The following is a 25,878-nucleotide window of genomic DNA, read 5'->3' as shown; positions in this document are numbered from 1 at the left end:
GGATGGGAACTTCTGTTGACTCTGTGGGGCTCTGTGCTTTCAACATGAGCTGACTGACTTTCCTGTACTGCCCACAGGGTTCACCACTACCAGCCCCACTTCCCAGATATGAAAATGGGAAGAAGAAAGGAAAACAGGAAAGGAGAAACCTTCCCTTGATTACACTCTGTCCCCCTTTATGTTGAAATGAAAATTTCCCTTAAATTACCACCTGACTTTTAGGCACAAGAAAACATCTGGTTTAATTACAGTGAATTTACATGAACCTACTGACAAGAAGCACAGTTAAAATTAGCAATTTTAGTGTGCCTTTTTTTTTTTAAAGGGAATGAAATTATAAAGTAATTAACCTTTGTTGTAGAACTCTGTCAGAAGGATGGAAAGTTCTGTGCTGTTAGATACAAGAAGAAATGAAATTGTGGGAAGGGAATATGTGGACTCATTAAAGAATTATAAAGAAAAAAAAAGACTAAAGTAACACAGAATTAGAAGATAAGATGAAAGCGAAATCTTTCTGGGTCTTTTCACAATGGGGAGGGGTGGGGGGGAAGGACCCAGTTGAATCAAAAAAAGTAAGTCTGCTCCGTTGGAAGGACATCTCGACCTTTGGAACAGTAGTGTGGTGTGGCCAAAAGAGCCTTGGTCCCTGGCTGAGATGACCTGGCTTTGCTACTCAGAGGTGGTGACACTGTTTTACAGCCTTTCTGAACCCACATCCACTAGAATATGGAAAAAAGGGCCGATTCAGAAAACACTCTGGAGTCAGACGAATGCAGGCTCCATTCAGGCTCCATTCACTATGTTGTTAGGCAGCCTTAGTTACTCGCATACTTGGCACTGCAATGTCCCCGTCTGTGAAATGGGGTGATAATTCCACCAGCCCCTTTAGCATGTTCTACATGAAAGTCTGTATGGAAAGCCCTCAACGTACTCTCTGCCAAGAGGACACACTCAGTGGTGTGTGGCCAATATCAGACATGGAATGAAGATTTTAATCAAAGGAGTGTAACTAGAAAGAAACCAAAGCAAGGATCTTTGCAAAATTTCTGTTAGTCATGGGCAAGGGGCCATTTTAGAATAACCTATAATACCTCTGTAACCTCCACCTCAACTATCTCACTCCGACTGTAGGAATGAATGTGTGTGCCAGGGTTCCAATAAAATTTTATTTATAAAACAAGCAGCTGGTTGCATTTGGCTATAGCCATGGTTTGCTGACCCTTGATCCACACTGATTCCCCCTAATTATATCCTCTTAATATCTTGGCTTTACAATCCAATGGTATACTAATGGTTTCCCCAATTGGTATCTCCAGGCTGGACCTCTCCCGTGCCCCCCAGAGTCATTTATCCAACTGCCTGTTCAGCCTGTCCAGCTGGATTGCTAATCGGTCTCTGGAATTAAACACGTCCAGAGCTGACCTCCTGATCATCCCTCAGCCATCACCAAACTCATTCCTCCCACAGTCTTCTCCATCTCCGTTAATGCCAACTGCCTTTTTATTAGTGGCTTGAGTCAAAAACCTTGATTGCTCACTTTTATCACACCCAAGGCCCTGAATACCTTTCAACGTGGATTGTCTGTGGTTGGCACCCCTTTGCTTTGGGTGAAGCAGCAGCCCTGCCCACTTCCCACATCCCGTCCATCAGCACATTCTCTTGGCTTATCCTTCAGTCAATAGCATGACCTCAACCATTGCTTACAGCCTCTACTCCTCGCTCTTTGGTCTAAGCCACTGTGATGTCCCACCTGGATTATTGCGGTACTCTCTTAAATGCTCACTCAGCTTCATCTCTGGCCCCTACACTCTTTTCTCAGCACAGCAGGCAGGATGATCTTGTTAAACCATGAGGCATATCATATCATCACCCCTCTGCTCAGAACCTTCCAACGGTTTCTCACGTCACTGAGATGAAAAAACCCTAGTCTTTACAGTGGCTCTCAGGGCCCCACGTGGCCACAGCTACTTCTGGCTGCCTCTCTGGTCTCATCTCCTTCTGCCTCTGCCTTACTACACAGATCCAGTTGTTCTGCTCAGCTATACCAGCTGTGTTCATCCCTCAGCATCTTTGTGCAGGCCATTTCTGCTGGCTAGAATGATCCTCCCCCAAATAAACAGGGCTGATTCCTACACCTGTTTCAAGTCAATACCACTTTTCAGGGGGGATCTTCCTTGACCTTTCTATGAACAACTGGAAGCCTCAGGCACCAGACTCTGTCCCTCTTCTCTGCTTCATGTCTCTCATTAGCATTTATTATTGGATGTACTATGTATTTCACTATACATTTTAGTATCTGTCTTTCTCACTAGAATGCACATGGAGGAGACCACTTTTTTTCTGTTTTGTTTACTGCATATTTTCAAGCACCCAGAACAGTGCCAGGTAGAGAATAGGCATGCAGTAAATAAGTTATTGAATGAATGAATCTCGAGTCCTCAGATTTTATCTAAAAATAGATTTTAGAATTATTTACCTTAGAAATGAGAAGATGCTTGTAGAAAGCTATTTAATATACTCAGTAAGCTATGGGAAGGATGGCTTTTATGATGAGCACTATAACACCATTCAGAAAGAATAGAGGCAAGAACACCAAGGAAAATAGGAATAATCCTGATTCTGCAGAAAAGCAAATTGGTGTATCTCCAGGCTACATTAGAGCAGTTCTTGGAGAATGTGATGGGACTGGGGGGAGGAGAAAACACAGAGTAACACTACCTTTGTTCCAGGCACTTTGCTCAGCATTTCACATGTACTGATAGATTGACTCACCACAACACTTACGAAGTAGGGACTATTTTTATCCCCCACTTTAAAGGAAACTGAGGCACAAAGAGATTAAGCAACTTGCTCCAGGTTATACAGCAAGAGATGGCAAGAACAGGACACACACCCAGGCAGTCTGGCTCAACCTATGATCTTAGTCACCATGCAGTGCTGCCTTTTGGGTCCATAGGACAAAAGTGTGAGTTTCCATTCAAGGTGGTGATCTGATTCTTAAACTACCTTCCCAGTGAAATAAGAGAACACCTCTAAACCTGCCCTGGGAACTAGAAGAGTTCCACCCCCAGGCCAGAAGGAAGGAATGCAACACAGTGTTGAAGAAGGGGAACCTACATGGGAAAAAGATAACTGAGCTGTAACTTCATTGAAAGAAACTCCTTCCTCACCCCAGGGGCCCAAGAGGAAAGGCTTCCAAGGCCAACTGCATTAATACCCCCAGACTCTGACTGACCACGGCTGAAGGCAAGGGTGAGCTTATAGCTTGGCGTGGATGGAGTGAGGGTTTGGAGAGCAGGAGATGACATCTTATATGTCAGTCCATAGTGCAGAGAGTGAGAGCTCTCTCTCTCTCTAAGCTTGGGTATGGTAAATAAGGAAAAGAAAGGGATTGAATGAAAGGCTAGCTTTGGGAAGAGATTCTCCAGTTAAAGATGGGGGCAGTGTTCCTGGTGACTTAAGGCTGCCTTAAAATATCAAAACAGTTCTTTCTCTGACAAGAAGCTTCCTGCCGCCTGGTCATTTTCCTTCTCAAACCTTCCCCATCCCACCCTTAAGCACGTATACCTCTTATCTAAATTCTTCCCTTTCCCTCTGGGTTAGAAATATTTGAAACAGGGACTCCTATAATCACTAGCAGCACACATCTCGACCCACCAAACTAAACCATCTCATTCTACCTTTTGTAAGGCTGCATAAGGAAAGATTATTGGGCAGATGAAAACATGCTTTCACTCTTATTAAAGGGGACTAACCTGATAATGCAAAGCAAATGTCCCCTGAGCATTATATCAAGAAGCAAGACTTAAAAACAGAGTAAAACACTAATCCACATTCTCACCAGAATATATAAATAAGTGCTGGGGTAGAATGTGTACATGGAATGGAAGTCAATAACATAAAGAGGTTAGTTCTCCCATACTGATCTTTGTAAAAGAGTTTAGCACTGTTTACTGTATTATGATTTTTATTTAATAATAAACCCTATAGGGCGCCTGGGTGGCTCAGTTGGTTAAGCGACTGCCTTCGGCTCAGGTCATGATCCTGGAGTCCCAGGATCGAGTCCCGCATCGGGCTACCTGCTCAGCAGGGAGTCTGCTTCTCCCTCTCCCACTCCCCACTCTGGTGCTCTCTCTCTCACTCTCTCTCTCTCTCAAATAAATAAATAAAATCTTAAAAAATAATAATATAAAAAATAATAAACCCTATAGTGCTTAGGGATGTATGTTTAGGAAATAAAAATTATAATGAAAAGCAAGATTCATTATTATTATGAAGTTAAGGTTACCTTTTGAGGGCATAAAATTGATTATTCATAAGTTAATGAGATGTATATTTGTTTTATATACTTGTGTAGTGCTTATTTCACAAAAGGGTAAAATGAGGATACTAAATACCCTTTTATACCTATAAATTTTACCATTTATGGGATATGGAAAAATTATTGGCAAAATATAAACTTCAGAACTTCACTCAGCACACACACAAAAAAGACTTATATAATTTCACAGCAAATGGAGAAATAGAATCAGTAGTTTAATAAACTTCTCCAAGAAAGAAAACACCAGTTCCGAATGTTCTTACAAGTACAATCATACACTCAAGGCAGTGGTATCTCCAATTTTACATATACACCTTCAAAGAGCGAAAAAAGAAGTAATACTTGACTTTTAATTTTATGACATTAGTGTAATTTTGATACCAAAACCAGACAAGCTTATTATAATAAAAAAAATTAAATGCACATACCCCAAACAGAATATTAGCAGACAATCCATTGCTGTATACAACTAGGAAAATATTATTTTAGAAAATCAATATTGTTTCAACATTAGTAGATCCGTTAATGTAATTCACTACATTAAGAGAGGGACAAAAATGAATCATTACTATACTAGACACAGAAATGCATCAGTTAAAGCTCAGCATGATTTAAAAAGAAAATATCCTTGTATATCAGGAATAAAAAAGACCTTCTTATCCTGATAAAGGGAAAATAAGAAACCTACAAACATCATAGTCAATGATAAAATAATAAAATCATTTCCTTTAACATTGGAAAGCACACAGATACTTATCTTCTCCACTAAATATCATATTGGTGGCTGTGGTTGAAGACAGGAAAATTAAATAGAGTTAAAAGACTGGAAAAGAACAAAACTTTATCAACTGCAGTGCTATGACTATTTACATAGATAACCCAAAGAAATTTGTACGCAAATTATTAGAATGAAGAAGAGAATGTAACATGCTTGACAAAAGTTGGCATTTAAAAGCCAATTACATTTCTAATCACCCAATAAGTATGTGGTATGTTTTTAAAGATACTAGTACAATAGCAATAAATATAGGGTATTTAGGAATGAACCTAATGTAAGATTTCAAGATGTAGAGCATATATAAGTGTGGTATAAAGAACTGAAAGAGATTTAAAAAGACCTAAATGAGAGAGATGCCATGTTTATGGGTGGGAAAACTCAATATTATCAAGACATGGTATGGAAAGACATAAATTATTCAAATTTGATCTATAATTCATGCAATTCCAGTACAGAAACAAGACATTTTTCAAATATGTACAAGGTCATCCTAAAATGTATATGCCAGAGAAAAGGCAAGAATATCTAAGAGAGGGGTGCCTGGGTGGCTCAGTCGGTTAAGTGTCTGCGTTCAGCTCAGGTCATAATCTTGGGGTCCTGGGATCCAGCCCCGTGTCCAGCACCCTGCTCAGCAGGGAGCCTGCTTCTCCCTCTGCCTGCTGTTCCCCCTGCTTGTGCTCAGTCTCTCTCTCTCTTTCTCTCTGACAAATAAATAAATAAAATCTTAAAAAGAAAAAGAATAGTGAAGAGAGTTCTGAACACGAAGTACAAAGTTACAGGCCTTGCTCCACCAGATATCAAGACTCACAAATCTCTGTTTCTTAGGAAGATGTGGTATTGATAGCAGGATAGTCTAATAGAACAAGTGAACAAAACAGAACCTAGAAATAGACCCATACGTATGAAGAAATGTGATGGAATGGCAAAGGTAGCGTGGAGATCAGCTGAGTAAATAAGTTTTTCTTTTTCGTTAAGTGGTGGTAGAATAGGGAGAAGAATTGAAATTGGATCCCTGCCTCACACTGTATGTGAAAACACAATTACAAATGAGTTGAAGACATTTTACAAACATCATAACTTTGAAATTATTTGAAGATAATTTAAGAAAATATTCCTATGACCTAAGAGAAAGTATTTCTTAAATAAGATTCTTTTGTTAGAGTTTATTTTTGCTTGGGTTTATCTGACCTGGGGATAATGATTCAAATGCAAGTAGTTGATTTAGAAAGTGGTCCTGGACACCCTGGTAATGAAGAGTGGAACAGAAGGGAAGGAAACTAATATTGGTGTGTTATCAAGAAAATTACCTTGTGAATAACTGGGTTTTAGAATCATGCCACTCCAAGTGTGATCCAGGGACAAGCAGTGACTTATGAACTCTTCCTGGTCCATGACAAGATAATTACAGAAATAGAGATTAAGTATTTTAAAAGGAGGAGGTTGCATTTTTCTATGTTTTTAAATTTCACTTTTACTTTTTATTTATTTTTTAATTAACATATAATGTATTATTTGTTTCAGGGGTACAGGTCAGTGATTCATCAGTCTTACACAATTTACAGCACTCACCAGAGCACATACCCTCCCCAATGTCCATCACCCAGCCACCCCATCCCTCCCACCCCCCTCCACTCCAGCAACCCTCAGTTTGTTTCCTGAGATTAAGAGTCTCTTATGTTTTGTCTCCCTCTCTGGTTTCATCTTGTTTCATTTTCCCTCCCTTCCCCTATGATCCTCTGTCTTGTTTCTCAAATTCCTCATATCAGTGAGATCATATGATACTTGTCTTTCTCTGATTGACTTATTTTGCTTAGCATAATACCCTCTAGTTCCATCCACGTCATTGCAAATGGCAAGATTTCATTTTTTTGATGGCTGCATAATATTCCATTGTATATATATATACCACATCTTCTTTATCCATTCATCTGTTGATGGACATCTAGGCTCTTTCCATAGTTTGGCTATTGTGGGCATTGCTGCTATAAACATCAGGGTGCAGGTGCCCCTTCGGATCACTACATTAGTATCTTTGGGGTAAATACCCAGTAGTGCAATTGCTGGGTCATAGGGTAGCTCTATTTTCAACTTTTTGAGGAACCTCCATACTGTTTTCCAGAGTGGCTGCACCAGCTTGCATTCCCACCAACAGTGTAGGAGGGTTCCCCTTTCTCCGCATCACCGCCAACATCTGTCGTGTCCTGACTTGTTAATTTTAGCCATTCTGACTGGTGTGAGGTGATATCTTATTGAGGTTTTGATTTGGGTTTCCCTGATGCCGAGTGATGTTGAGCACTTTTTCATGTATCTGTTGGCCACTTGAATGTCTTCTTTGGAAAAATGTCTGTTCATGTCTTCTGCCCGTTTCTTGATTGGATTCTTTGTAATTTGGGTGTTGAGTTTGATAAGTTCTTTATAGATTTTGGATACTAGCCTTTTATCTGATATGTCATTTGCAAATATCTTCTCCCATTCTGTCAGTTGTCTTTTGGTTTTCTTAACTGTTTCCTTTGTTGTGCAAAGGCTTTTTATCTTGATGAAGTCCCAGTAGTTCATTTTTGCCCTTACTTCCCTTGCCTTTGGTGATGTTTCTAGGAAGAAGTCTCATTTACTTTTTAATTTTACTTTTCCTATTTTTTGGTTTTGTATTTTATGATAATAATGGTCCACAATGGGTTGGAAACAACAACCACTACAATGGCAATAATAATCACTTTTATTGGAGGTAGTTTGAAAAGTATAAATAGAATATGTCACAGAGTTAACCCAACCAAGCGGTGAGGAGACTAGGATATTCATCCAATAACTTCCTGTCTTTCATTGCTTGAAGGATGTTTTAGGGGCATTAACTCTCTGAGACTCCTTGCTTGCCCTGTGCAGAGACCATGTTTGCTTTCACAGCCTTCAGGTAGAGTAGCAAGTGTTTTGCAGTAAGCACCAGTCTATGGGCAGGGCGCTGACAGCATCTGCTACTAAGTCTGTAGGTTTTTTTCCAGCTTTATTGAGGTGTACTTGATAAATAAAATTGCATATATTTAAGAAGTACAACAGCATGATTTAACATACATATACATTGTGAAATGATTACTACAGTCAAATTACTAAGTCTGTCTCTCTCTTTCCTTCTCTAGAAAAGATCTGATAAATTTGACTACATTAAAATTAATAACTAATCTTTATCCAAAGGTAGCATAAAGAGGAAGGGAAAACACACAAACTGAGAGAAGATTTTTATAGCCCACATAGCCAATAAAAGGATCAGTAACAAGAATATAGAAAGAACCTCTACAAATCAATAAGAAAAGGACAGTAATGTTCAACAAACATTAAAGATACTCCGCCTCTTTAGTAAATAGCTAAAAGCAAATAAAACCTCAATGAAGTGTTAGTTCATGCTTACTAGTTGGTCTAGAATTTTAAAATCTGACAATACTAAGTGTTTGTAAGGATTTATAGAGGTAGGAGCTTTCAGAATATTGCTGGAGGGAGTATAAATTGTTACTGCCACTTTGGAAAACAATTTGACTTTACTCAGTAAAGCTGAAGACGTTTATGGCCCTTAGTCTACCTGTCCTATTCCCAGGTACATGTGAGTGAAATCTTATAAATATTGAACTGAATGTCCAAAAATATTCATAGGAGCTGTGTTCTAAAATAGCTCTTCTGAGAAGTAGCCCTATCATCCATCTATAGTACATCTCACCATCTCCTAAATGACAAAATAAGAGTATATTCATAAAATGAATGAAATAAAATTACATGCATTAACATGGATGAATCTCAAACAATGTTAAGTGACAAATGCAAATCATATAATACAAATATTCAGTTTCATGTATATATAAAGAAAACCAGGAGAAACGAAATGATGTCTTGGGATACATGTATATATTTATAACTCCAAATAAAAATAAAGAGAATGATTAACATAAAATTCAGGTTAGTTACAAGATTGAGTGTTTTTTTTTTTTTTTTTTTTTTGGAAGGGGGAGAGAGAAGTCAGCAGTATGGGACACACAGGGTGCTTCAGTGAAACAGTGATGTTTTATTTCTTAGAGGGGATAGTGGGTACATGTGTGTTCACTTCATAATTATTTTATAAACTATACATTTATTACTTGTACTTCAGCTTATGATAGATTTCACAAGAGAAGCTTTTAAATAGAGTCAAAAGTCATATGAACAAAAGCAATAAAGTCCTAGGAAATGCAATTTGTAAGAAATTTTAGTAACATATTTTTAAGGGAGGGACATACAATAGGAACATCAATAAGTGAAGATTTATACAGCATTACTGGTGGGAGGGCCCATTATAAAACGGCATCATTTGTCCCTCAGCGAAGTGAAGAATACAATGTTCTGGTGGAACATTTTTGAAGTTTTGTAAAATTTTTCCAAAGCTCTTCTGGAAAAACAAATGGGGAGCGAGAGCCCAGGAAACTTTGCAAAAGAAGAGTAATAAAAGAAAAGAACTTTTTCTGTCAGCTATTCAAACGTGTTATATGAGCACAGCAGAGAGATACTGTCAGAATCAGAGGCTGGGGCTCAGTGAAATAGAACAGGGAACCACACAACACATGTCAGCATATAAAATAATCGAACATGCTAGGAAAATGACATTTTAAATCACTGGGGAAAGTTCTGACCAGTCAATTAATTGTCCTAAGAAAACTGTAAAGAACTGTAGTTAGATTTCTACTTTGTGCAATGTATAAAATACATTCCAGATAGATTAAGGAGTTAGGTTTAAAAGCAAAGTGGGGATAAATCAAGTAGGAGAACATACAGATGACTCTTCTTCTGATCTGGGGTGAGAAAGAGAATTTGCTCCAAACTGGAATCAGGAGAACACATCGCATGAGTGCTAGCAGCTTGATATTCACACTCACAGCCTCCCCTGGATAGACCCTTGTGAAAACCGGCATCTGCATTTCTCCATTCAGCTCACTTTGCCCCTCTTAAAGCTTCTCGAAATTCCTGACTATTAGTAGATGGTTTCACCCTCGCTTCTCAAGAAGATGGAGCCCCAAGGACACCTCAACTCTCCTCTCCAAAGCAGCTGTACATTTTCTTGTCTTCTCTCACAAGAGGGAAGGTGCTTTCTCTCCACCCACCGCGATTCCTGCCTTTTTAGGACAGGACCACTCCAGTCATTTCCTGTCTTTCACTCTTCTACCTCTTACTTCAGTTTTGGATTTTTCCTGGTTGCCTGTAATTCCGCCATAACTTCTCCTGCCTTTGGGGGGTGGGATGTGGGGAGGGGCGCTGCTGTGGTTCATAGTCCATCCTGCTCTTCCTGCATTCCTGCCCCTCACGGCCCAAATAGCTGACTTGAGTAGGCACAGTCCCTCACCTTTGGCTCTCTCCTCCATCCTCAGCAGGAGAGCTGAGAGGCCAGCTTTCCCCCTCAATTACTCTCATGTAGGTCACAGGTAACCTTGAAGACAGTACATTCAGTGGGCAAATTGAAGCTCACAGTTTCCATGACTATCCAGCCACATCCGTCACTGCGAACCAGTCCCTTCTAGATCCCTTTTTGACTGCTTCCATGACAGCCCCCATTCCTGGTCCAGAGGTTCCTCTCTGAACATGGTTTCTTAGTTTCTTAGTTTCTTTGTTTCCTTTTGATTGTTAAGATGTAGTTCCTCTTGGCTTAGTGCTGGACCTGCTTTTTTGGTTTCCCTCTAAGCCATCACCCAATCTTGTCTCTCCAACTGCTACTCAGTGTTGCCATTTGGGTGTTCTACACACACCTCAAACGAAGCATCATAAAACGCACCAGCTTCCTTTCCAAAACTAACCCTTCTGTAAGGATCCCTTTCTATGAACAGCACTCTGACCCACTCCAGGTGTCTAAAACAGACGAGCTGGGGTCTTCCTTGAACATCGCTTCCCTGTTTCACCCTTATCCATCACCACCAAATCACATTCACTTAGCAGTTGCAAATCTCCTACACCATCTGCTTCTCTTCTATACCACCATCACCCCGTTGATGAATTACCATCCTTTCTTCCCAGGATGGCCTTGCTTCTTCCACTGTTGTCCTCACAAAAAGCAACCCACCACATTCCAACACCTACCCTCTGTACTTTTGCCCTAGGAACTTTTACTAATCCATAGACTTTTATCTTCCACTTAGTATCCTGAGTTGCCAGACTAGATTTTCTCTGCTTGTTATAATTCTCCTGATACTTTGTGTGCTTACCTCAAAGTCCTGATATTTGTGGCAAGGATGAATAGATAAGGAAAAGCAATTAGAGATCTGACAACTTAGAAGCTTGTAGATACCTAAAAGATTCAAGAAGCAAGTGAAAAACTGATAAAAAAAATATTGGTAACCTATGCAAAAAGAAAAGCGTATGTCTTTAAAAACAGATTATAATTACAAACTCACAAGACAACGATGGACAAAAATGAAGAGCCATAGAGGAAAATGAGAACAGGGTATAAAGAGCATGTTCATAAAAGAATCAATGCAAATGGCCAATTAAACTGAAAAAAAAAATCTGCACTCTCCAGTTTTCTAAAAAGGATACACACACATACACTTAATTTTTTAAATAGGCAGTGTTGGCAAGGATTGGGAATAGTCATGTTCTTCTTTTGGGGAACACAGAATTGTACAAACTCTGTGGAAGGCAATCTGACAATATGTGTCAAAAGTCTTAAAAATAAAATAGTTCATCTACTTTGGCCCAATAAATTAATTTCCAAGAATTTATCTTTGGGAGATCAGCAGAGTTTCATGAAAATACTTATTTATAAAAATTCTCATTGCAGTGTTACTTATCATAAAAAATTCAAGCCAATTTTAATGCCCAATAATAATGGTGACTATAATGGGGCATTAAAATGCATGGCCCCAAAGAACACTTAAGGATTTTTAAAAATCTGTGTTTCGTTCAGTGATAAAAGAAGGTCACAACACAATATGTGTTTAATTTTTAAAAATATGTATATGCATAGGCATAAAAATACTGGAAAAATATCTCCAGTTATGGGGATTATGAGTGATTTTGTTCTTTTTTTTTTCACCCTTTCTGTATATTCTTAATATTCAACAAATTCTGTGTATCATGTCCATAATGAGAAAAACTAAATATATTTTAATTTAACAATAGGGAACTGATTGCAACATATGGCCAAGGCTATATCGAGAGAGGCATAGCGTGATGATTAAGAGTATATGCTTTGAAGCTCACAGACAGGTGTTCAGTTCCCTCTTTACAACTTAAGAACTGGATGACCTTGAGCAAGTTATTTAATTCTCTTAGCCTCAGTTCCCTTATCAGCAGAAAGGAGATAATACATACTGGGCAAAGCTGTTTTGTGGCTTAAATGAAATAATGTATGTAAAATTCTGATCAAAGAGTAAGTGCTTAGTAAAAGTACCTGCTTTTATAATGCCAAAATATAAATAGATCCAGTAATGATTTACATGAATTCATGATTCCCTAGGGGGTTATAGCTGGAAGTTTGGAGAATCATTTATTTTATGGTTCAGCATCTTCCAGACTGTCATAATGATGCTGGAATCCAGCAGGAGGACGTTGCCAAGAAAACTGACCTGGTTACAAAAGCAGCCTAGGAGAGGTTTTGCTCATTAGGGCAAAATGCTGGCATGGGTCATTTATTCACCTACTCTACCAACCAGCAAATGGTTATTAAGCATCTGCCATGTGCCAGGCATTAGAGACTCAGCAGCGAGACAAACTAGCTGCCTTCTTGGAATGAGACAGACTTCTTGTAACTGGATTGAGGTTTCAAGACACATAGATCCTGTTGGATTCAGGAGTTAGGAAACTAAGGAGTATTGGAGACAACTTGACAGGGTCAGGAAAATGGCAGTGAAGCTCACTTTTGCATTCCTCAGTTACCAGTCCTAAGGCAAGAGTCTGATTCTAGAATCCCACCCACTGGGAGTGCCGTGGTCTACTGATGTCCTCCCTGTGCTGGTCAGTTTAATTCCAGATCAGACTTGCTCAGTCTGCAAGATAAAAAGCCATTGACTATCCAGGAGAGGAGTTTGCAAACTATGGCCCATGGGTCAACACCAGCCAAGTGCCTTTTTTTTTAAAATAAAGTTTTATTGGAATGCAGCCACATCCATTTGTTTATGGATTGTCTGTGGCTGTTTTTGTGTTACAAGCACAAAGCTGAGCAACTGCAACAGGTACTGTATGGCCCATAGAGCCTAAAGTATTCATTATCTGACTCTTTATATGAAAGCTTGGCCAACTGCTGTTCTAGGTCAACTGGGCTGGGGAAATGGGATGGAAGGTGACATCAGATTCCTAACTTTTCCCTTCTGTAGTTCCAGGAGCTGTTCCCCTAGAATCCATCCAAGGAGGGCCCTTTGAGGAGAAGATCTACATCCAGTGGAAACCTCCCAATGAGACTAATGGAGTCATCACACTCTATGAGGTAAGAAGACCCTTTTGCTGTACCGCTTGGCTTGGCTTTATTTAGTTTACTTCAGCATGAAGTTGGTGAGTTCCTACTGTGTGCAGAGCTCCATTGAGAGCATGAAGGTGAGTGAGAGACACAACTTACAGAGGTTTCTGACAATGTAGTGGGAAGGAAACACAAGGGCATACAGTTGAACTGCTTGATAGCCCCAGTGACAGAGAAAACTGGACATACCACATATTGAAGTGTTTACTAATCTCTTGAGAAAGGAGTCAGCACTCAGGGAGGCAGACTGTCCCAGCAGAGCCAAGAAAACCCCCACTTGGCAAACAGTAGTGACAGTTCACTTTGTCTGGAAAACCACAGTGCTCACATGATGTTCATCCTACACCTGTCGGTTTCTGCGCTTCCGGAATAATCCTAGTGTCATTCTCTACCCTGGGGCTGCATGATTCTTGAGCCTTAATATCGCTCTGCAGCTACAGCATACTTTATTGCTGCTTGGGTGATGGTGTCCGAAAGCCCCCTCCCAGCATTAGCAGGGCCTTATCATGTCAGAGGTGGAGCAGAACCTTCTCTGGCAGGAAGGTACCCATCAAGCCAACATGACGTGGTTTCCTGAAAACTTTCAAACCTAGAACAAAGTGTGTAGGGGTCCACTGCAAAACCAACACAAACAATAAAACTTCAATAAGGCGGATGGAGCTGAATTCTAGTACTGACATGCGGTCACGGTTGACTCTCCTCCCACCCCGCATATTCGGAGACCCCCGGAGACTGTGGCATGGGCTGCAGTGGAGAGCTCAGCAGTGCAGAGGTGCAGAGGGAAGAGTGGAAGCCAGAGCTGCAGGGATGGAGCCCAGCATGCTGGCCGTGCCTCCACGGTCTCACATGACTTCCGACAGTTCTTTCTCTCTCCAGGCCTGCTTCCTCCCCTGCAAAATGGGAGTGGTGATGGCTGCTTTAGGAGGGTTCCTCTAGAGGGTCTGAGGTGGGAAAGGTTCCAAGCATCCCCAGGCTGAAATGTACTGCAGACACCGAGGGCTCACGCAGGAAGGTACTGAGAGGTATTGAGGTGTCCTGAGAGTGAACTGGGGAAGAATATCCCTACGTAAGGGAGGGAAGTTAGAGTATTGGTGAGGGAGAAATATTTAGGTGAATTTGATGGACACAAGAGCTCTCTAGAGAGACCTGGAAGGACCTCAGAGCTCTCCAAGAAAGCAGAACACCATCCATCATGTCCAGGTACTGAAGAAAATGCCTTAGCTCACCACATCTAGCATTCCTCAAAAGAAGAGCTGTCTAATGCTCCATCTTGGGACACGTGGTTGGGGAAGCTTCCTTCCTGGGGAACCCACTAGAGGAGGGAGGGACCATATTGACCGTTCCAGAACATGTTCAGTAGTACGTCCCTGGGGAAGAGAGGGACTGGATCCTTAACTGAAACAAAGCCCCATCATTTCAAAGCTACCTGTCATTCTTTGTGAAGCAGATGCTGCAGTCACACACACACACACACACACACCCCTCTGAAATAGACATCTACTGTGTGTGGCAACCTGCTCTTTGTAAAGCAGAGGGAAGGGACCCAGAACTTAGGGAGTTAAGTTGCTTGGTACTATTACGTAAATGGCTCTCTATGCCAGATGTTCACGATTTTTGGAATTCACAGGCCAGTAACATTTCAAAAGGTTTGGAGGACCAACATACAGTTCTTTACCATTTTTTATTAACATCATTTCATAAAAGACATCATTTCAAAAATACAGAAAGGACATAATTTAAGAATAAAAGGCAGTCCTTCAAATTGAATAAATTTAGCTTTATGAATAACTCATGAGTCTCCTTATTTTCTCTCTTTTTGCCTTGAATTGAGGACAAGTTTGTCCTGAAAAGGCCCTAGTCCTTGTGCCTAGCTGCACTTGGAAACCACTGGGCTGGGTCATGTGGCAGGTGGAGTCCTAGCCCTGCACAGACCGACTTCTGCCTTGGGAGCAGTATACTTCTTCCTCTAATGGGATGTACCCTGGGCTGGGCTGGGAAACCCACTCATGCCGTTCTATGAGGAGGAGAGAGAGCAAGGGAGCAAGCCCAGCTGTGAAGGGCATGCCCTGTTTGAGCAGCAGCTCCTTGAAGTTGAGGGCTCATTGTATGGCACACTCTCTGGAGCTCTGGGCACCAAGGTGGGCACAGATTGGGGGAGTGTTCCCTTCTTTTCACTGGTGTGTGAGCCCCGAACCTTGTACATTTTCAAAGACCAGTCATGGGGGATGCTGGCATTTCTGGGATGGACTGTCTTGGACAGAGCTCTGGCAAGACATCTTCAGATAGATTTTTGGCTGCTCTCTGGGCTGTGATTACAGAGAGCCAGAGACGGAAGGCTGTAGCTGTGTGACTTGTTTGTGAGCTCTGGGGGGTCACCTTCTGGGAGTATGCTAAGCTTCTTGGATGTTGCTGTGAAGGGAGCCAGGGAGGTTGTGGGCTGAGGTCATTGTATTTTGAGCATAAATGTGGCTGTGGCCATGTGCTTCACAAGCTAGTGGGGCCTCAGAAGGTAAGAAGGCTGGCTTTTGAAGTCCAACAGCCTAGTTCTCAACCCTAGCTCTGCCACTTGTTTGCTGTGTAACTGTGGGCACCTCAAGTAGCCTCCCATTTATATTGATTTATAAACATCTATTTCTGTTTAATGCTGTATTTGGCATTTAGAAATAGCATCAGTAAATGTTAGCTCTCACAGTACATAAAGATAAGGAAATTGAAACTCAGGTCAAGTATGGAGACCAAGCTCATAGAGCTGAGGTGGCAAATTTGTGGGTCCTGAATTCAAGTGTGGTTGCCTTGCCCCTTACTCGATGTGGTCCATGGACCGGCAGCATTGGCATTACTGGGAACTGGTTAGAAACACGGCATCTCAGGCCCCACCAGACCTCCTAAATCAGAGTCTCCATGTTAGCAAGATTCCTGGGTGGTTCACATGGGCATGAAACTTGGATAAGCAGTGGTCTAGACCACACCACTCTTTAGAAAATTTCAGCAACTGGTAAGAGACTGTCCTCCTGAGCAGAGACACGGGGAGTCCCTTCCACGCTGGGCTCAACCCATTCCTGCTCCAGATCATAAGCAGGAGACCTTGCTTTTAAAGATATTTATAACAGAGTATGTGTTTATGAGGCAATTTCCAAATTTAATTAGATGAAACCAATTTGATTTTTAAAATCAGGTTCTGGTTGTAATTTCTAGAGAGGAACCCATAAATTACAAATCACCCTCTTCTGGTCTCAAATAGTATATTTTGTGACAAAGAAAAATAGGATAACACAAATAGAAGAGAAATCTAGGATTCTCTGTACCTTCCTATATATAATCTTGGACTTGGCAAAGTCAAAAGCCAAGAAAAGGGGCAGTGGATGTAGTAAAGGAGGGTTATGACTATGTGAATATTGTACATATTATTCAGTGCAGTAGGTTCAAGTAAGTTTAAAAAATTAAATTTCCTTCCCCGTGTGTCTAAGTCACAATGTCTGGGTCTATCCTTGGACAGTTCTTCCAAATCTGAGTGGCTTTGATTATGTCTCATTCTGTCTCTGGGCTTAGTCCCCTCTTTGTAATATGAAGGTGCCAGATTATTCCAGGCTTCAACTGGGTAAGAATCAAGAGAAAAATAAATCCATGTCAAACCCATAAAATTAAAGGTTTCTACCTCATTTTGGAGTTGCTCTGCTATTGAAACTTTGCCTGTGGCCAGAGTCTTTGAACACAAAGCAGTGATGACACTTGAAGAAAAACAGCTAATGCAAAGGCCCTGGGGTAGGAATGACTTTGGCATGTTTAACAAATAGGAGGAAGGTCAGAGTGACTAAAGCTTCATAACATGGATGATGATGATGAGACCGTGGGGGAAGTGTGTGGGCAGGGTCAGGTTGTGCAGGGATTCTAGAGTTTGTGCTTTATCCTTAGAGAAATAGAAAGCCCTAGGAGAATTTTAAGTAGAGGAATGAAAGAATCAGATTTATATTTTTTAAAAGATCACCCGGCTTTTATGTGGCTAATGGGCTGTGGATACACAGGCATCTTGGAGACATCTGGAAAATGTGCCAGAGGCAAGGACATTTCCATTACCTATGATGCTGCAATGAGGGCTCAGCTCTTTACTGGAAGATCTTGTACCCAGGTGGAAGATGCAAAAGCTTTGTCACATCTGCCTCTTTCCTGCTGCTAAACTGGTCTTTGATGCCTTTCTTTCAGTCAGGAGTTCTTATTTAGATGCACTCCCTAGAGCCATGGACCATGAGACCCTGGACCTCCCTTCCCTAAGGAACGGGAGTCTAGCCCTGTCCCTAATGCCCCTCTGAGGCTGTGAAATGGTCTCATTCTCCAGCAGTTATGACCTCTCTCCCTGCCCACCGAAGTGGGAGCTCACAGTGCTCATCGGAGCCCACCGAAGCCAGCCTCACCTTCACTGTGACAGGAGGCATTAGGGTGAATTAGACTCTGGCCTACAGATCCTCGGGGATTTGTACTTTAGTGGGCCATACAGAGTGCACCTCTGTGATCGGTTTCCTAACAGAGTGACACATAGTGCCCAGGGTTGGGTAATGTCAGAGGCCTCATCTCCACAAACCAACACATCAACATCAGACATGCAGAATCTCGGGCCCCAGCCCAGACCCACTGAATCGGAGTCTGTGTTTTAACAAGATCTCCCGATGATGCATGTGCATATACAAGTGTGAGAAGCACTGGCCTAAGACATCTTACACGTTCACAGCTTGGACCCAGGAAGTTCTGCCTGATAAAAACACTGTAGGCCTTGAAGGAATAATCCTTCTGTGTGGCCACTGAATGGAACGGAGTAATATCCCTGCTCACATGGGATCCGAGGGCTGAGTAGCTTCACCAGGGATGTGGACATCAAGCCATTCCCCTAGACTCTTCCAGAGCCCTGCTTGGGTTTGAACGAGATAGCAGGGTTCCCCTGTCCAGGGCCTGCATGTGAAGGTTGGCATGGTCTCTCCTGCTCTGACTTCGCTCTTGTAAACAACACAACTCACGCAAAACAGACCATTGCAACTGCAGGCGGGTGCTTGCAGCCAGAATAGGGTCACAGAGGAAACAATCCAGCCAGTTGTTTAAAAACTCTTCAATAAAATCATTCAGCGGCAAGCTGTTCGGAGTTCATGAAAAACAGTAATCAATACGCGTTTCAATTCAATTAATTGTTCTCGTCTCTGTCCAAAAATAAAAATCACACAGTGTGAGGGAATTGGGCCAGAAGATGTTACACTAGCAACTGGGTTAACGAAGTGTGAAAATATTTAAAATTCAGACACGTGAAGCTTCCCAGTAAGCCTTGCTGTGGAGCACTCAGAATCACCAAGTTTCTAATTACAGTGTATAAATCTGAGAAGCTTAAAGGGAATGAGAGGACCCTAATGAGGCAGGAATGGGTGTCTTGATTATGCTAGAGTTGATTGACATTTATCTTGCAAGCTATTCTAGGTGCCTGGCGTTCAGAGTTAAATAAAACACAGACTTTGCCTCAATAAAACAAGGCGGCATTCCCGTGTGGGAGCGCTTTGAAAAGTACGATAGGTCAGAGGGTTGTCAATATTTTTCCAGCATACAGATGGCTGGATTTGATCTGAGCAAAAAGCAGGGGCCCCAGAAATGCACATTCCATCATAGCGCATTACAGTAAGGCTGAGATTGGGAGGGATTCTGCCTGGGATTGGAGCAGGCACACAGGGATGGAGAGAGGGGGCGACTGTGGGCATGGGCCTCTGAGCAAGCTCTCACAGAGGGAGGCCCCTAGGAGGTACTGACTCAGCTTGGATGTTCAGGCACACCTTCCTTCTGTCCTTTGGCTTGGCCACAGTGGCCTCTTAGGGCTCCCTCTTCCCCAGACACACACATGGCTCTGGTCCACAGAGAGACAGTGGGGGGCGATGGAATGTGGTCCTCATGAGCTGGAGGTGGTATAGGAGGAAGTGACTAACACAGCCCAAAGCAAGAATTTTCATAATTCAGGCTGGATCTACGTTAATTAAGATACACAATTTGCATAATGCGGGCGGTTATTGGGTATAACTTGAGCCAGGCTCTAACTAGGAAAAAAAAGCTCTTCTTTCTTTTGAATTAAGCCAGATATGTGGGAATCATTCATTCCTCCCCACCTGCCACACATCTCATGCTCTAGTAAGTTTGATTGCTCCTCCTGCCAAAATAGACACAGGTTAGGTTGCGTGGCCCCATCTCTACCACCACCCTGCTCTGAGCAGTCACCCAATGCCTGGATCATTTGAGGACCTCCCTACCCATCCCCTAACCCCCACTCACACTATTCCACTGCACGCTTTGGCCAGACAGAACATCTTAAAGGTAAATCCGATCACATACCTTTCCTGCTTTGGCTTGGTTTTAACTTTGAGCCCTGAATGGTCTGGCCCCTGCCTGCCTGCCTGTCTCTAATGTCATCCCCAGCCCCTCTTCCCCTTGCTTCTGTGTACCAGCCCCCCTGGCCTTCTGTGATTTTCTCAATCCCACCAAGTTCTCTCCAGCTCATGTGGCTTTGCAAATGTCATTTCTTCTGCCTGTAGCAGTAGTCACGATATAGTTCTCACGACTGGCTCCTTCCTCTTATTCACCTCCAAGAGACGGGTTCCCTCTCCTGTCCACTTCATCCAGCAACTTGCTTCTTTCTTCCCTACAATTTTCAGTCTGAACTCATGTTGTTTGTGTGCTTTAGTGTCATCTGTGGGACCTTTAGGCTCATAAGAGGGTGGGCCACGTGATGGTTATTTGATGTGTCACTGTGGCTGAGCGGAGGTGCCCGGATATGAGGTCAAACATTATTCTGGATATTTTTGTGAGGGTGTTTTTGGAGAAGATTAACATTTAAGTCAATGGACTTTGAGTAAAGCAGATGGCTTCCACAGTGTTTGTGGGCCTCATCCAGTCTGTCAAAGATCTGAATGGAACAAAAAACTGAGCATTCCTGAGCAAGATGGAACTCTGCCTGCAGATGACCTTCAGAATTGAACTGTGTCAATGGCTCGTCCCTTGTTCTCCAGCCTGGGAGCCTTTGGTCTTGCACTGATGATGGCCATGTATGTTTTTGCTTTTCATTGTACATTCAGGACCTAAAACAGAAGTTTGCACATAGTGTGTGCTCAATAAATACTCCTTAGGTGAATGTGTAGATTTGTGCTTTGTCTTTTTTTTTTTCTTTTTTTTTTTTTTTAAAGATTTTATTTATTTATTTGAGAGAGAGAATGAGAGAGAGCACATGAGAGGGGGGAGGGTCAGAGGGAGAAGCAGACTCCCTGCTGAGCAGGGAGCCCGATGTGGGACTCCGTCCGGGGACTCCAGGATCATGACCTGAGCTGAAGGCAGTCGCTTAACCAACTGAGCCACCCAGGCGCCCCGATTTGTGCTTTGTCTTAACAAGGGGTAATGGTGAAAGTTTTATCTAACAGATTTAGTGGTTTCAAGCTTGGCTGAAGTTTAGAATCGTATCTTGAGAGCCCCAAAACATAAATAAATAGGTAGGCAGATACATAAATGGATAGATGGAAGATAGATGGATGCCTGGGTCTCACTGCAGTCCAAATAAATCCGAATCTCTGGGGAAGAGTCTTTATCCGTGTGGGTTTGTTTTTTTTTTTTTTAAGTTCCTCAGGAAATTCTAATGTACATTCAGGGTTGGGGAAAAATACTGCATAAAATGAATCCAATAAATTCACCCTGATATGTTTTCCTAGCCAAATACCAGCTAAATAAACACAGTCTTGACTCTGGCCTTCCCTTGTCTTCATTTGACTCTGCCAGAATCCAACATTACCTAATGTTATAGTATAGCTAACTCATCCATAAACGGACAGGTGCTAGGTAGTAATTATCCTAAGGCTCAAATTCCAGAAGTGCTGTGGCCTTTTTTCCTCACGGTTGCTAAATAGCTTGTGGAGTAACTGAAGGCACACAGAGCCGTGCCAGTATCCTGTTGTGTCTTACCTCTGGCATCTTGCAATTCTGATGCTGGAGCCCAGCACAAACTTTACCCTACGAATATTTTCCCCTCCCCTGTATGGGAGAAATTAGTTCTGTTGTTTATTTGCGAGATTAAAAAAGACATACATACACACAAAACCCAATAGATCTGCCCAAAGGGCTTCTTCTAAATCTTGGGATTTCTGGCACTCAGAGTCTGGAAGGAAAGGAAGTTGTGTTCTGATGTGGGTAAGTTGTATTTATGTAAGTGAGACCATTAGAGCTGCCTGTCATCCACTTGTGGAATATCAGGAATGCCTGTCTATGCGCCTCAGGGTGTTTCTTTTTTCTATTACAACTTGGGTGTTTGTGGAGGAGCCAGGTAATGTGACAGGAGGGGATCGACGGATGTATGGCACTTGTTACCTGAAGAACAGCAAGGTAACAAGAACAGTTCTCCTGGCAGATAGGGAGCCTTTGCAATAAACATTAATCATCGGGTTAGCTGTGAGAAAACAGAAGTTGCTGCATAGAGAATATTCCCTCAGTGTGCACGTGTGGATGAGTATATTGGTCTTGGTGTGTGTGTGTGTGTACGAGCCTGTACGTATGTGAGTTTATGTGGTTGCACACTGGCATGTGTACACACATATGCACTTACGTGTTCATCTGCATGTGTGTGAGACCGTATATGCTCAATGGCATCCTCAGAATTGCTGTTTCTTTGGAGAGTTGGCTGTTGGAGGCACCAGAGACACCAGGGGCTCTGTCTGTCTGCTCCAGGCTGGAGGAACTCCAGGGCACCTCCTATCCATGCCATAGGAATGTCATGGGAGAAGCTCCCTGCAATTTCCGTAGGCTCACTGCTGTTTCTCATGCCCTTCTGCCATAATTCCTCTCTTAAGGAAAATTTTGAATTAAAAAAAAAATCCACAGGTTAAACCTGAATCCCTGGCATTTGCCGTTGTCCTCGGAGAGTGGAGGGAAGGAAATGACAAGGTAGTTCTGCATTTGGCACAGCCGGGCTCTCCTTCATGTTCCTTACGTGGCAGGGAACCTGGGTTTTGATGTGCTGTGCACCCAGAGGACCGTGTAGAGAAACAGCTGTACACACAGCCACGTAGCCAGAGATGGAACCCTCTCTTTGGCTACATGGTCCTTTCAATAAGCTGCGCCCAGCGGTGGTGTCTAAGCTGCCAAGTGCCTCTTTAAACATCATAAGCTGTTCTCTTTTCATCTCCGATGTTTTACCTTGTTCCTCCTGTTGGAATTCCACCCGGACTGGGCAGTGCAGCGTGGCCTGCTGCTTTTAACTGGCTGCCTCTTCCGTTTCTGTTGTGGTCAGAGCAGCCCTGTGTTTGGGACCCAAATGAAGGGTGATTGCAATTCTCGTCTATCATAAGGACATTGGAGGTTTCTTTCTGGAATCTCTGGAGGCTGGAATTCAAATCTGTGATTCAGAGATTATTCTTTCATTGACCTCAGGAGCTAGCCAGTGGCTCTCCTCCCCTCACTCTGAGCTAAGGTCCCCTTTTCTGCGACTACTACTTCTTCACGCTCGATTAAGAGAAAAGTAGTTCCTTAAAACTTAACACCCAAGAGCCTTGGCCTACATCGTGATGGACTCAATACATGCATACATACATCCAGCAGGCACACATACATGCATACGTATGTACAGCACACACACATACATGCATGCAAACAAGCACACATACACACATACAGGCTGGGTCACCTTCAGAGCCCTTCAGAATGTAGGTCATAACAATGGTTATTGCCTTCTTGGTCTTCTTTTTATTTTATGTATATTTTTAGCATGTCCATGTCATTTCAAGCCAATAATAAATTATGCAATTAGGAAATTTAAAACTGACTTTTAGTTTGCCATGGTCAAGTAATAAATTTCAGTGAGTCCCTTTCCCTACCTGGGCCTTGGCTTTTATATCCAAGACCTGGGAGAATTGGACCAGATAGCTTCAAAGGATCCTTCCTGTTCTGGCCTACCACTTGGGCCCCCAAAATTGAATTATTTGTACTCCTAGTTTCATGAAACACTTTCCTCACTGGTCTGTGCATGACCCTCATTTGTACTTACTCTTTATTTCATTTTTGTAATAACGTACCAGCTACCGAGGCAACCAGGATTTTGACAGTATCTTGTATCTACTTATGAGCTACTTTCATTTCAACCTCCTGACTCCCCCTGCTATCCTGAATCCTGTATATAATTCCTTTTTATATACCTTTACTACTTGTATGCATTTCTTAAAGGCATATTATTTTGCTTTATTAGTGTCTTAACTTTAAGTTAAGTTATAAGTTGTATATAATCTTTTGAAACATTTCAACTCCATATTATGTTGCTTCCAGTCATCCCTATTGATGAGTGTAGCCTAGCACATTCATCCTGACTGCCATATAATATTCCATTGTGTGAAGATATTACAATGCATTTATCCATTAGTCTTTGATAGGCATTTGGGATTGCTTCCAGGATGTTGCCTTTGTCAACAGTGGTGATGAGCATCCTTGTGCATATCTCCTATTGTATATGTGTAAGGTTTTCTCTTGAGTTTATATCCAAACTAGTCTCACCAGCTTATACTTATGCCAACAAAGGATAGGCACTCCTATGATTCCAAATCCTCTCCGGTATTTGGTATTGTCAGGGTTATTAATTTTGGCCAGTTAAATAGGTATAAAATGGCATCTCATTGTTGTATTGCTCTGTATTCCCTGGATTATTAAGAAGGTTGAGCATATTTTTGTATATTTGTTACTCATTTGCATTTCCTTTTCTGTGGGGTACCTATTCATATTTCTTGCCCATTTCTTACTGGATTACCTGTTTTATTATTGATATGTAGTAGTCCTTTATATATTTTTGATACTGTTTTGTCAGTTACATATGTGACTTGCCATTTTTTGCTTCTTGTAAATTATCTTTTGATAACAAAAGCCCTTAATTATATAATATGGCCAATTTTATCAGTCTTGGCATATTTAGTTAGCACATTCTGTGTCCTTCAAAAGCTTTTCACGAAACCAAGGTGACAAAGATGATTCCCTATATTCCTACTAACAGGTGTATGGTTTTTCTCTCTGAATTTGAGTCTCTGATCTATCTGCAGTTAATTTTTGTGTATGGTGTGAGATGGGGTGCAAAATTCATTTTTTTCCGTGTAGATAAACACTTTTCCCAGGTCCTTTTGAAAATCTCCCCTCTTTTTCCTTGATCCACCCCGCCATATCTGACATAGGCCAGAATTCCTTAAATGCATTAATTTGTTCCTGAGCTCTCTGTTCCATGGGGAACCCACACATTACAACCACACACAGTCATAATTATGATAGTTCTTAATCTTGATCTCTGACAGAGCCCTCTCCTCCTCGTCCTTCTTCAGAAAACTCTTGATTATTCCTGCCCCCTGTGGTAGTTTTAATCAGAATGGCATTGAACATATAGAACATCATGGGTGGTAGTTGACATCTTTACAATGGTAAATCTCTCTATATTTATTTAAGTTTTCTTTATTGTCTTCTAAGGTTTTATTATTTTACCTACAGAGAATAATGCATTTCACATAAAATCAGAACTACTAGCTTAGGTCTCAGAGACCTTGTATCTTGCATTTTCTTTTTCTCTCTTGTCTCACTGACCTTCTTTTATGTCCTCCAAATGCCACATTCCTTCATACCTCAGGCTCCGTGCATACAGAGTTCTCAGCCAACAGAAAGCTCTTCCACCTCCTTTCCCATGACTAATCCATTCTCATATGACAGGAATCAGTATGCATACTACTCCCTCAGAAAGGCCCTTCCTCACAGTCTTACTTAAGTAGGACTCTACCCACTCACTGTTGTTCTCTAGCACTTCCTGTCTGAAAACATGTATCACAATTCATAAGTACTGTGTCTTTATTTATAAATGTGTCTTCCTGTATTTTAAGTGTCATGAAGGCAGGAAACACATCTGTATTACTCACTGCTTGAGAACTCAATGCCGTATGCTGTACCTGGAAAAGAGTAGGCACTGAAAACTTTTTTTTTTTTCTTAATGAATGAAGGTTAGAGAGGTTCTTTTTGATGGCTAGGGTAAAGTGATGGTGGTTAAGAGTAACTCTTCATATCAGTTAACTGACAGATATAACCTGATATGACCATAAAAAATCCTAAGATATCAGACTACATGAGGTTCCAGTGACCAGTGAGTTTACATTGAACACATAGAGCTCCACTTCCAATAGGTCAATTTGTCAAGGTGACGGGTCTTTTTTCCAGCTATATCTCAAGTACCTAAAACAGTACCTGGCATAAAGTTGGCGCTCCATAAATATTTGTTGCATGAATAAAACTGTCCTCCAAACTTCAATCAGAGTG

General features: G+C 41.7%; 1 protein-coding gene across 1 annotated transcript in view; it reads left to right on the top strand.

The window, feature by feature from the left end:
* The window catches only part of PTPRT (protein tyrosine phosphatase receptor type T), a 748,756-nt gene that overhangs the window by 333,039 nt on the left and 389,839 nt on the right, over positions 1 to 25,878 (top strand). Inside the window, exon 7 of the mRNA XM_064571786.1 lies at positions 13,415 to 13,524. Coding sequence (XP_064427856.1) covers positions 13,415 to 13,524 — 110 coding nt within the window. The remainder of the gene's footprint in view (positions 1 to 13,414; positions 13,525 to 25,878) is intronic.

The sequence above is a fragment of the Mirounga angustirostris genome, unplaced genomic scaffold, assembly GCF_029215605.1.
Source record: "Mirounga angustirostris isolate CCGP_5_RB_7025 unplaced genomic scaffold, mMirAng1.0.hap1 SCAF_10, whole genome shotgun sequence".
In the NCBI taxonomy this organism is placed as follows: domain Eukaryota; kingdom Metazoa; phylum Chordata; class Mammalia; order Carnivora; family Phocidae; genus Mirounga; species Mirounga angustirostris.
This window is presented reverse-complemented; position numbering and strand designations above follow the sequence as displayed.